Source organism: Motacilla alba, unplaced genomic scaffold (genome assembly GCF_015832195.1).
Source record: "Motacilla alba alba isolate MOTALB_02 unplaced genomic scaffold, Motacilla_alba_V1.0_pri HiC_scaffold_31, whole genome shotgun sequence".
Classification (NCBI taxonomy): domain Eukaryota; kingdom Metazoa; phylum Chordata; class Aves; order Passeriformes; family Motacillidae; genus Motacilla; species Motacilla alba.
This window is the reverse complement of record NW_024037405.1, coordinates 1,526,613-1,539,231: the sequence shown is the minus strand read 5'-3', so window position 1 is coordinate 1,539,231 and position 12,619 is coordinate 1,526,613. Positions and strand designations below refer to the sequence as shown.

Genomic DNA, 12,619 nt, shown 5'->3' with positions numbered 1-12,619 from the left:
AGGCCTTGACCTACTCTCAGCATTGCCCAGAGGCTCATTCACGGACATGGGTTTAGAAGTTGGATTGCCTTCACCAACAGGTTCAGCTGCAAAGAAAGGCAAGACAGAACAGCTGCCGTGGCACTGTAGGAGATTCTCAGTCTGCACGCAAGGCTCAGGCCCGGGGCACAGCCCTGGGCCCGGCCCCTTCCCCCTCTCTGCTCTTCTGCCTGGCTGCACAGAGCACACGGAAGGACACACTGGCATTGCCCATGGGAGGAGGATGCACAGCTAAATGCTCCTTCCTCCCACTGACAGCGATCCTGTGGGATCCCTCAGGGCTCCAGAAGGGAGCAGGGGAAGGTTTCCAGATTCCTTCAACCATGAGATTATATTAAAGAAATGGCTCATGAGTGAGCTCTTGCTACATGGACACGGATTATTCTCTCAGGAAAGGCACACAGAGAACTTGCCTCCAGCATTCTCCAACTTTTTCCAGTCATCATCCAATAGGGCATCAAGATGATGCAAGCTGCGATGCCAGTCTAGAGGGAAGCAGTGGTTAGAACCATTTCCATGGTGTGCTGGCATCCCCTTCTGCCTCTGGGAAATGGGCGCTGCAAGGGAGGCAGGGAAGGCCGTGGGAGCCAGATGTGAATGGACAAGGCCAAACTGCACCGGGGCCTGGGGAGCTCTGGGCTGGCTCGGGTCACTCTCCACCCTCTGTGCAGGCCCTGTGCAACATCCCTGGTGACGTGGGGGAACAGCCCAGGGCCCGTGGGGGCTCTTTCCCTCCCCCAGAGGAAATCCTCCCTAAAGCCCTGGGGAAAGCCATGCCCAGCACTTCCGAGGGAGCAGGGAGCGCTGTCCCAGGCAAGGGCAGCCAGGCTGCCGGCTCACCTGCTCCCCGCGCTTGCAGCGGAGCAGCCTGGGCCGCCCTGGCAGGCAGGGCCACGGCCAGGAGGAGCAGGAGGAAGAGGCGCAGAGCAAGGGCCATGGTGACTTGCCCTGGGCCAGTCCCGCAGCTCTCGCTGCCGCCGCTGTCCTGACGCCGCTGTCCCAATGTCAGCACCGCTGCTGCCACCGCCGCCGCTGCCGCAACAGCTGTGCTCAAGGACTGCCTGGTCGGTCGTTGTGGTGCTGTGCAACCACGGGGCTCTGGGGGCTCTGTGACCTCAGAGCCTGCTGTGACCTCAGCCTGCTGTGAGCCCTGAGCCTGCTGTGACCCAAGAGCCCTGCTGTGACCTCAAGGCTGGGACAGGATTTTTTGGGAATGGATCTCAAGAGGTTCCGTTCCAGTGAGGAGAGAATGTCCCTCCCGGCAGCTCTCTGAAGTAGAATTTTTTTCACAAGAACTGTGTTATACGGCATTGGACAAATGAGACATTTCATGGTTCTACATGCAACAGCAATGTCAAGTCCAAAATTCAACTCACGTTGGTGATTCCCACTATTACAGGCAGCAGCAGCCCTGCCACACTGACACCAAGTCCCTGCTGTGCGCTGTGCTGGCCTTTGGCCTGTATTTAAAAAGTGAAGGACTTGTTGCCATAGCTTACAAAAAGAACGCAACACAGGCCATCAGGGTAGCTGCATGCTTTAGGGGACACCCAAACGCACTGCACAAACCATGGCTGTCCTCAGCCACCCTCAAATCCCCCTGTGTGCCTCACAAGAGACCCCCGACCCCTGCTCAGTTTACAGGTGTCCCTCGGCCCCTGCACACCTTTGGAGATTCCCTAATTCCCTGCACAACTTTTGGGTGTCCCCAGCCCCTTGCACAGCACAGAGGGGACTCAAAGCCCCTGCATGCCTTTAGAGGGACCCAACTATGACGCTCAGGGAGCAGCAACAGGGCTGAGCCATCTTCTCTGTGTGTGTGTTCACCATGTGTCCCTGGGTGAGCAGATGAGGCCTGGGGGGCAAATCCCCACTCTGCTCCTAAGAGATCCGATCCGGGGCTGCCCCAGGCCCAGGCTCTGTCGGGCTCGGAGCTCGTCCCTCAGGCTATGAAGGACTTCCTTCAGAGTCCAGCCTCATCCCATTGTTCTCAGGGCAAGCACTTACTGATGGCTTCCCTCTTTTCATGGGCATGCCCTGTCGGACAATACCCTTTACTGAGCCAGAGATGGGGTAACTGAGAGGTGTTTTAAAAACTTTTATTCCATTTTCAGTCTCATGAGAAGGGCGAGACAATACAGATGGTATAATTCACGCTATCACAATCAGAAGCTGACTATTTCTTAATTACAAAACACTATAAGCATTTCTTGGCTATCAGCTTTTTGCCACACCATGCTGTAGATGCCTGAAAGCCAATCATCTAAAACTACCCCTCACGGGTCCTACTACAGTGCATCTTTCATCGTTCTATTTCTCTAAAGTATCTAGTCCTATTTGTAAGGCCATTTTGGAAGCTTTTTTCTAGCTCTGTTTCTCTCTTAACAATATCTGTCGTATTCCATGGCATTTCTAAGTCAGCATTTCTTATCTCAAGTTTTGCATACAGATGCATACAGTGTGGCTCTTCAGTCAGGCCCTGAGAACTTTCTACAAATCCATTTTGCACATTTCCCCCTCTCTCTTGGACAGAAAAAACTTCTTTGATGGTCTTGGTCATCATTTGTTGCATAGAGTGAAGTACATAAGGTACTATCACTGACACTGTTATGATAAGAATCAATGCGTGTAAACTTATTTTGTAAAGCTCTTTGAGATAAGGAGTAAAACTCAATCCTTCAAACAAGTCGTCTAACTATGACCTATCATTTGTTTTAATTTGATTTGTCAAATCTCTCCGTTTTTGAAGTTGTTTGTGGCTGGACACTGAATGGTCAGATAATTCATATAACACAGCCTTTCAAAATCTTCACAACTATGTCTATGTGCTTGTAAAGAAATTTGATGGCAGTTCTGTCGCCGCAGGCCCCCAGCCGGGTAATAATTAGCATTGACTCCATGATTGCAGAAGGCTGATCCACCCCTTTATTCTACTATAGCATACTGTACTATACTATACTGCACTATACTATACTTAAGAAACTCATCTTCTTACAGACAGTGCGACAGAGCTTGGACCTAATTGCTCAATCCATCCAAACACCATCCAGTGTCCAGTTAAGAAATCACCCTTTGGTAAACAAATCTGCCTAACACATTCCACATGTGCACAACAACAGGTGCAGCAAGTGGAGATAAGAATTGTTTCTCATTCTTTTCTCTGATCTTCTCACAGCCTGGCCCAGGAAGATCCTGGGAAAGTTGTGCCTGCTGCTCTCTCTGGAGAGAGCTGCAGCCACAGTGGTTCTGTTTTGTGAGGTTGTATGTTTGAACAGCACTAACATCTGTCGCTGTGTCACTGCTTGTAATGGAAATAGTATTGCCTTCTTTACTCACCTAACACCCTAATTGGTAGAGGAGTTTTAATGTTTTACTAGAAATAATTTGAGGTAGAAATGAAGCTGATGGAATTCATTTTGCAGGGCCCCAGGGATTGAAATTGTTTTTTGCAATTTTCTTTCTAATGATGGGCAAATCTTCTTTTTCTATGTTTTCTCTTGGTAGGTTTTTGGCAATTGCTGTGGGGACTCACCTAGGTCAGCAATTTCACTTTTAGGGGACGCTGGGGTTGTACAATTGCACTACAAACGTGAGTTTCTGTACACAGGATGATGGGGCATACCATTTAATTGTGGATCTCCCTGGCACTGAAATTCAGCACAAAATTCTATGGCTAAAGAACCAAGAATTTCTAATTTTTGAGGTTCAGAAGGTGCTTAAAGAAGAGCAGGGGCATAATGATGTTAATTGGTTATGTGATTTGTCTCTGTCCTAGGGTGACGTTATGATGCTTGTATCCCCATTTGTGTGTTCTGTTTGTGCTGGATATTATGTTCTGTGCCCTCAAGACTGGCTCTGAAGAGCGAATGTTTTGTTTTGGGTTTTGTTATCAGCCCGCTCCCCCACGGCTGGCGGGACACAGAGACAGGGTGCGCATAGCGCGGCTTTTGCTTTTTGCTGCGCTTTTTGCTTTGCTCTTGCTCTGGCTTCTGCTTGCTCCTGCTTCGCTCTTGCTTTTGCTTTTGCTTTTGCTTCTGCTCATTAGTTAGTTTAGCTAAGCAGTCCAAATCTTTTTCTCTGGACTGGTTTTTTTTTTTTCCTTTCCCTTTTTGGAACTACTGGAACCTGCTCTGGACTGGGACCTGGAAACACCGAGAGCTTGCACCTCGTGGCTTGCAGCAGCCACCCCCAGCGCCGGAGGGACTGACAACAGAGCAACCACCCCCCAAGAGAGACTTTCTGAATTTGTCATCCTTTTCAGAGTGGTGAAGGACTGTTATCATCCGCTATTGTTCATGCTGTGTGCTGGGGGCTGCTGTGCCTGTTAAATAAAGAGGTTCTTTCCACTTCTCTCTGAGGAATCCTTCCCGAACCCATTGGGGGGAGGGGCTGTGTGGGTTTGCTTTCTGGAGGAGCCTCCTTTTGCAGGTTTTCTCCCAAATTTGCCCTAAACTAGGACAAAACTAAAAAGTTTTTGACCAATCACACAAAGCAAAAGCATATTGACAGTAGTTCTATCAACCTGTAAGCACACATACCTTTGGTTAAAACAATGCTTGCTCATGTCGAATACAATAAATGCTTGTAAGCCTTAAAATACAATGCACAGAGCAGCTCTATTATTAGGCTTAGAACTTCTTAATATCTCGCTAGATATACTTTTCTGTAGCTTAGGGAGTTATTCTAGCCAAGTGTTAGTACACAGACCATTGTTCTATTTGTCCTTACTTCTTCTTCTTCCATAACTTTTCTGCTGACCAATCTTATGGCTCCCACTTAGCTCTAGTCGCAGTTCTGCTGTCTCTGAGGCCTTTTGCAGCTTTCCCAAAACCCTCGGATTGTAAGGATTCCCACAGGGGATGTGGCAGGAAGCTCCTGGCAAAGCTGCTGAGCCCTTCTGAGCCTGGGAGCCGCAGCTGCCCTCAGGCTGCCAGGGAGAGCAGCAGCAGCCTCTTGCAGCAGCTGCAGCCTCCCGCAGGTGCCTGCCAAGCCTCCTTTGCTCCAGGCTGAACACGCCCAGCTCCCTCAGCTGCCTCTCAGCAGCTCCAGAGCCATCTCTGGTCATGCCTCAGCCTCAGAGTGTGCTCCCAAAGCTGGGCCCAGGATTCCAGATGCACCCTCTGCAGTGCCGAGTCCAGAGACATTGGTCCTAAATCATGGAATGTTCTGAGCTGGAAGGGATCCACCAGGAGAGATCCTAAAGTATGGCAAAAATTCTCACAGTACTGCTCAAATGCTGGGAGCAGCAGAAGAAGAGAGAAAGCCATTTCTGATATCAGAGCATCAAACAACCGGAATCATTCAAATTAAATTAAGAAACAGCTTACGTTGGAATAAACATCATTTATTTATATAATGCTTTCCATCATTTTAAAACTTGGCTTTATGTGATAGGTTTGTAGCATTTGTCACTTTCCTTTTCTTGAGTAGAAATGAAATAGGTCCTTTAAAAATAACACCAAGATGTACTCGCCCCTGGCAATGATGAAGTGATGAAGGCCATCAATAATGGCAGTAATGCCTCTGGGATAAAAGAGTCAAAGTTAAAAAAAAAAAAAAAAAAAAAAAAAAAAAAGAAAAATATGGTCCAGATCGTCCAGATTGCAGGCAGAGAACAGACTAGAGTGCCAAGAGAGAGTCTCAGGGAAATTGCCGATGGGGATGGAGATGAGGAGGGCAAGAAGCAGGAGTGGGCCACCAGCAGCAATTCCTCACAGCAGCACAGCGGGCCAAGAGAGCTTCCTCACAAGAGCCAAGTGGCCAGAGCTCCTCAGGACACTCCTCTGCCCACAGAAACGCAACAGCCAGAAGCCTCCTTTGCACAGCAAGGAGACCTTTTATTGAAGCACTGCAAGGCCAGCAGGCAGGATGAGTGAGTACTTTAGTGCTTAAGTAAGAGAATCCTTTCAGGCTTGGAAATCCAGCATTAGGCCGGGGAAAATGAGACACGGCATTTTATGCCCTTTAAAACAAAACTGTACATTTGAAGAGGATGAAGCAGAAATTTTGTAACGGAAGCAAAAGAACTGGGAAGTGCAATGAAAGCTGTGCTTTTATTTGCAAAGACTGCAGAAGTTGCTGTGGAGCAGCTGGGCGAGGAGGGAAAGAGGCTGGGCAATCAGGATCCTGTCTGTGCCCAGGGCCTTTCTCAGCTCGAGTCCCTGAGGGCTTCCCCAGCGCTGGGCAGGGCCCGGGGGGCTCGGTGGCACAGGGCCCTGCTGGGCCTGCCCTGGGCAGGGCCCGTGTGCTGCTGCCGGGCAGGCCTGGGTTCCCGCAGGGCAGCAGGGGCTGCGGGCAGGCTCCAGCAGGGTTCCGTGCCCTCGGAGCCCCCGCTGCACCGGGACCCCGCCCGGCCGTGCCCGGGACATTCCGCTGGCACCGGGGCTCTGCCAGCGGCAGAACTGTCTCTGGGCAGCGCCCCGCAGGCTGCAGCAGCACGGAGCGAGCGCAGCTCCAGCCGGGGAGCATTGCTTGGCCCCAGAGCCTGTTCGCAGCTCATTGACTGCCCCTCGGGAGCCGTTCAGCGCTGGGGGCTTGTGCCAGGTAATTCTGTGCTTTGCTGCCGGGGTGCCGACACACCAGCCCTGGCTGTCTCTGCTGCAAGCCAGCGCTGAGCACCACCAGCAGCAGCTCCAAGCTCAGGCTCTTGCTCCTGCCTCTGCAAGCTGACAGCAGTTTGCTGGGAAACAGGCCCTGAGCAGGGAAATTGCCTTTAAGGCCTTCTTCATGCAAACACTCAGCATTATTATTCTCCAGCTTGCAGTGGGACAAATCGCTTTCAGGTGGAGAGGGCAAGGTTGCAGGAGGGCTTGCTGCTGCTTCAGCTTGAATGTGAAGTGTCTCTGAGGAGCAGGAGAGGCAGGCAATCCCTGGGCAAGGAGGGTGACATGGGAAGGCCAAAGCCCCCTGGGTTCTGCCCCATGTGCTGCCAAAAGGTGCCAGCACTGAGAAGGAGAGGCTTAAGGACAGAGGCGGCAGATGTGTGGCAGGGGGAACTGGGGGCTTTTGCTGGGCAGTGCCTGCAGCAGGGGCTCCAGTGTGGTTAGGTAGGGACAGGCGGTCGGAAGACCACGCGCTGTACGGAAAGATAGGACCTCCCTTCTCCACGCTTGTTGTGCAAGCATATGGAAGTGATGTAACCCCAAGTTATATAAGGCTGCAAAATCAGGAAATAAACGCCATTTACCGTCCACCACATTGGTGTCTGTGAGTAATTGGCCCGAGCAGCCTGAGGTGGCTGCCGTGCCGTTCCTGAACCAGGTCGCCCAGCCTCAGCAGAGGCAACAAGTGGTGCCGAAACCCGGGAAACAGAAGACGGGGGACGGGATTCGCCTGGACGGGTGAACGGCGGCCGGAGCGGCTGGACCAGCCCGGCGGGGAGGACGCTCCCGGACCAGCGAGAAGAATGGAAGCGCTCGCGAAGCTCGTATTACAATTGCATAAGCAATGGGGCATTGATTGTAAGCCTAAAGAATTCACTACTGCTGTTACTAGACTTTTGCAAATAGGTGTTATTGACCGCCCAGTGGAGATACTCCACTCAGAGATATGGGACAAGTGCACTAAAGCTTTGGCAGAGGACACTATGTCCTCCGGTAGTGGGAAATGCCTCAAATCATGGGGTAAAGTTGTGCAGGCTCTGCGAACTGCTCTACAAGAGCAGGAAACTTGGAAAGCTGCTCAAGACTGCTTGCTTGTCACTCCTAAACTCGGGGTTGGCGCAACAACACAAACCTCAGAAGGCGACCTTTTGACCGGGGCCAGCATCTCCCCAGAGCGAGACGATCGCCCTTCGGCGCCTTGCCCATCCAGCCCTACTCCCGAGTCGCCACTGGCGGGACAGCAGAAATCGGTGTGGGATGATTTACTTGATGAGGTCAGAAGTGTTGCTGTTGAATTAGAAACGGGGGAAGCCTGGGACAGACCCCCTCCCTATGCCCCTAAAAATGGCGCCGAGCAGCGGGCTGAAGGGTGGGGCACAGACATTGCGGGCAGACAAAAAGAGGAACCGTCGAGTGTGGTGAGCGCGGGCGAGAGGAAACAACAGGAAGCTCGAGATAAGGGGGGTAGCAAGAGTGGTTTTGGAAGGGTGGAGATTGCGGATAAAGGCGATAAGCCCAATCAGGACACGCGCCGCAAAACATGCCTTTATACGGTTAAGCCTTCCGAGAGTAGGGGGCAGAGTGACCGCAGGGGGAAGGATCAACCCACCCATCGCAAGAAAGAGCGAGGGAGGAACTCCACAAAAAGGTACAGGAGCCTGGAACTATCTAGTCAGTCAGCTTCCACCTCTGAGTCAGACACTAGCAGGGATGAGTGGTCAGACAGCCGGTCCGCCACCGACTCAGACTCGGAACATGAGAAAGTTAGCACAAGTAAGACTAGAAGTGACAGCTCTCTTGCGCCAACAGAAAGGGAACAAAGGGTACTCCACTTACAGACTGGAAAAAGATACAAAGTGCTTGTGCCGTCAATCCGGAGTCAGCCCTTGCGTGTACCTTGATCATTTCAATCCCTCTGTTGATCTCTGTCTCCAGGTTCTTATCGTTCCCAGGGTTTTATATCACCGGGAAGAAGAAATGCATCTCCTCTCTGACGAATCTCACCAGCTTCGCAAGAGGGAGGTGATTACTAGCATCACCTTTGCAATGCTCCTTGGTTTGGGAGCCGTCGGCACGGGTACAGGTGTTTCAGCCCTTGTGACCCAGCAGCGAGGACTCTCCCAGCTGCAAGCAACCATCGATGAGGATTTGCAGAAAATAGAAGAATCCATCTCCCTTTTGGAAAAGTCCCTCTCCTCCCTTTCGGAGGTTGCCCTGCAGAATAGGCGAGGTCTGGACCTCCTGTTCATGCAGCAGGGAGGTCTGTGTGTTGCTCTAAGAGAAGAGTGCTGCTTCTATGCAGATCACACAGGAGTCGTGCGAGACTTGATGGCAGAACTGAGGGAAAGGCTAGCCTCGAGAAAAAGGGAAAGGGAGAGCCAGCAGGGATGGTTTGAGTCATGGTTCAATCAATCTCCGTGGCTTACCACCCTCATTTCTACTCTTATAGGCCCTTGCGTTATGTTGCTTTTGACAGTAATGTTTGGACCCTGCATTTTGAATAAGGTAGTTTCATTTGTTAAGAATCGCTTGAACTCAGTTAACATTATGCTAGTTGAATGCCGACAGTTGCTTTAGGTAGAACATGTTAAACATTTTTAACAGCTAACAATGATACTGACAAGTTTAATAGCTTTGATTATCTAATAACCTGCTGTTTAATTATCGCATTTTACTAATCATGGAGGGGGGGGAAGTGTGGTTAGGTAGGGACAGGCGGTCGGAAGACCACGCGCTGTACGGAAAGATAGGACCTCCCTTCTCCACGCTTGTTGTGCAAGCATATGGAAGTGATGTAACCCCAAGTTATATAAGGCTGCAAAATCAGGAAATAAACGCCATTTACCGTGCACCACATTGGTGTCTGTGAGTAATTGGCCCGAGCAGCCTGAGGTGGCTGCCGTGCTGTTCCTGAACCAGGTCGCCCAGCCTCAGCAGAGGCAACAGGGGAAAGAGCTGATCCTCTGGGAATCCAGTGGGAAAGGGCTGATCCTCTGGCAATCCAGTGGGAAAAGGACTGATCCTCTGGGAATCCATTGGGAAAGCATTGGTCCTCTGGGAATCCAGTGGGAAAAGGGCTGATCCTCTGGGAATCCAGTGGGGAAAGGGCTGATCCTCTGGGAATCCAGTGGGAAAGGGCTGATCCTCTGGGAATCCAGTGGGAAATCATTGGTCCTCTGGGAATCCAGTGGGAAATCATTGATCCTCTGGGAATGCAGTGGGAAAGGGCTGATCCTCTGGGAATCCAGTGGGAAATCATTGATCCTCTGGGAATCCAGTGGGAAAAGGCTGATCCTCTGGGAATCCAGTGGGGAAAGGGCTGATCCTCTGGGAATCCAGTGGGGAAAGGGCTGATCCTCTGGGAATCCAGTGGGAAAGGGCTGATCCTCTGGAACCAGTGGGAGAAGGCTGCTTGTGCTGTTCCAAACGTCAGATTATAACCATTTTCCAGAGTTCATGGTGTCCAGGGAGGCTGCAGCTGCCGGTGCCGGCAACAAACGAGACGGGGCTTGGTTTCAGAAAGCTCCAGAATCCATTTCTTACCCCCGAGAGACAGGGCAAAGGCAAGCCATGGGGTTTTTATAGGGTATCCCAGGGGTGGAGTTGGGGTTTGGGTCAAGGGAGGAGTTATTAGCAACACAGGAAGGGTGAGATCAAATTCCTGCCTCTCAGCAACAGGGGCACTCCGCACAGAATGTGTCCCCAAATCCTAAATTCCCCCTCAAACGCCTGTGAAATGGTGGGACTTCAGACATTTCCAATCAGTTTCTTTCATGTAACAATGTTTTGGCTGTTTTTAAGGGATGAAGATGAATCAGAGGAAAAAATTAAGGCCAAACCAAGAGGAGAAGCAGGCAGGTATGTTCCCAGCATGGATCACAGGGAATGTGGGTCACCAGGGCTGTGCCCAGCATGGCTCCTCCAGTGGGGGATGGAGCTGGAGCAGCGCACGAAGCTCTTCCCGCACTCGGGGCACTCGCAGGGCTTCCCTTACCGGTGCCTCCGTTGGTGTTGGGTCAAGTGAGAGCTCCTGGAGAAGCTCTTCCTACACTGGGGACACTCGTAGGGCCTCTCCCCGGTGTGGATGCGCCGGTGGGTGATGAGGTTGCAGTTGCGCCTGAATCCCTTCCCGCAGCCGGGGCAGCGGAAGGGCCTCTCCTCTGTGTGACTCTGATAGTGCCGGAGGAGATGGGAGCTGATCCGAAACCTCTTCCTGCACTGATCACACTCGTAGGGCCTCTCCTCAGTGTGGATCTTCTGATGCTGGATCAGGTTAGAATACCGGCTGAAGCTCTTCCCACATTCCCTACACTTATAGGGCTGTTCCCCAGTGTGAGTCCTCTGGTGGTGGATCAGGCTGGAGCTCTGGCTGAAGCTCTTCCCACACTCCTCACACTCATGGGGCCTCTCCCCAGTGTGGATGCGCCGGTGCAGGACAAGATGGGCGTTTTGCCTGAAGCCCTGCCCGCAGTCGGGGCAGCGGAAGGGCCTCTCCTCTGTGTGCGTGCGCTGGTGCCTGACAAGACCAGAGCTGGTCTTAAACCTCTTCCTGCACTGATCACACTCATAGGGCCTCTCCCCAGTGTGGATCCTCTGGTGCAGGATCAGCTCGGAGTTCCACCTGAAGCTCTTCCCACACTCCACGCACGTGTGGGGCTCCTCCCCAGCATGGGGCTGCTCATGGAGCACCAGCTCCGAGCTCTGGCTCCATCTCCGGCCGCCTTCCCGGCCCAGGCTGGGTCTTTCCCCCTCAGATCGCTGCCATCTGCCTTTGCAGCCCCTCCTCGTGCGGCATCTCCGGGCCTTTTCCTCCCCGTTGCCTTCCTGCGCCGTGGAGCCGCTCCAAACGGCCTCTGCCATGAGCTTCTGCCCCGGGGATTTGTCCTCCCTGCTCTCCAGCCTCAGCTCCTGCTCTGGGGGAGGCAGGACAAGCAGAGGATGGCATTTGCCTCCGGGCCACAGGCAAGGGCAAGGAGATGCCCCAGGGCGTCCCCGGCACAGGGGCTGTGCTGCAGCCGGGGCCCTGCTGGGCTGGGAGATGGAGCAGGACACAGGGGCAAAGGGGCACTGACTTCCTCCTCACCTGCCTGCATGTCCCGGGGCATCTTCCTCTTCCTCACAGCCTCCCAGGGCTTGGCAATGGGAAATCCTGCTTTGGGGAAAACAAGGGATGAGCACATGGAGTTTGAAGGTCCCTCTGCCCAAGTCCAGCTCTACAAGTCACCGGCCACCTGGGCTCCAGAAAAACCTCCCAAACACCAAGATTCAGCCCTGGAAAAGCCTCTCAGGAGTTCCCCGTCCCTGCTCCCTCCCCTCTGGTGTTCAGGAGTTCCCCCTGCTGTCCCAGCTGCTGGGGTCACACTTGGATTGGGGGTCCCCCTTCTCCTGGGTGCCCGCCCTCCCCAGGCTGCTGGCAGTCCCAGCAATCCCAAAAGCTCCCCCCTCTCCGCTCTCCCCATGCAGGGATGCCGGGGCTTTCTGGGCTCCCTTTTGGGCTCCCTTCTCCCCTCACTCTCTGCTTTGGGCTGCAGGGGCTCCAAGGAATCCCCCCTGCCCCTCTCCGGGCTCTTGAGGCTCCCGCCAATGGCGCCGCTCCCCCCTCTCTGGGCTCCCCACTTTGGGCTCCTGGCGGACACAGGGCTCTGCTCCTCCAGGCTGCCTCTGCCGGCAGCCGCCACCGGCACCCCCAATGTCCCCCCCAAGGGGCCTTTCCCGCTCAGCCTTGGACTGCTGCATTCTCCAAACATCCCCCAAAAAACCCAACCCGGGGGGCCCCCAGGGATATCTGGGCCGAGCTCCCCCTCCTCGCTCACCTGCGGGATGGGGGGGCGATGATCCCACAGCTGGGGGCTGCGAATTCAGGGAGGGCTCGACCGCGTGGCTCCTTCTGCTCTGCCTCGATCCGCCTTTGTCCCTCCTCTTCCGTCTCCCCTCCTCCGCGTCCTCTGTCTTGTCCAGACCTCCTTCTTCTCTCCCTC

At 53.2% G+C, this 12,619-nt stretch overlaps 2 protein-coding genes across 2 annotated transcripts in view; one reads left to right on the top strand and one right to left on the bottom strand.

Moving 5' to 3' along the window:
- LOC119696487 overlaps positions 1–12,619 on the top strand; it is a 1,710,157-nt gene that overhangs the window by 781,737 nt on the left and 915,801 nt on the right.
- LOC119696488 overlaps positions 1–12,619 on the bottom strand; it is a 1,499,846-nt gene that overhangs the window by 598,846 nt on the left and 888,381 nt on the right. Inside the window, 1 exon segment of the mRNA XM_038126216.1 lies at positions 10,691–11,232. Within this exon segment, the coding sequence (XP_037982144.1) occupies positions 10,691–11,232 (542 nt within the window).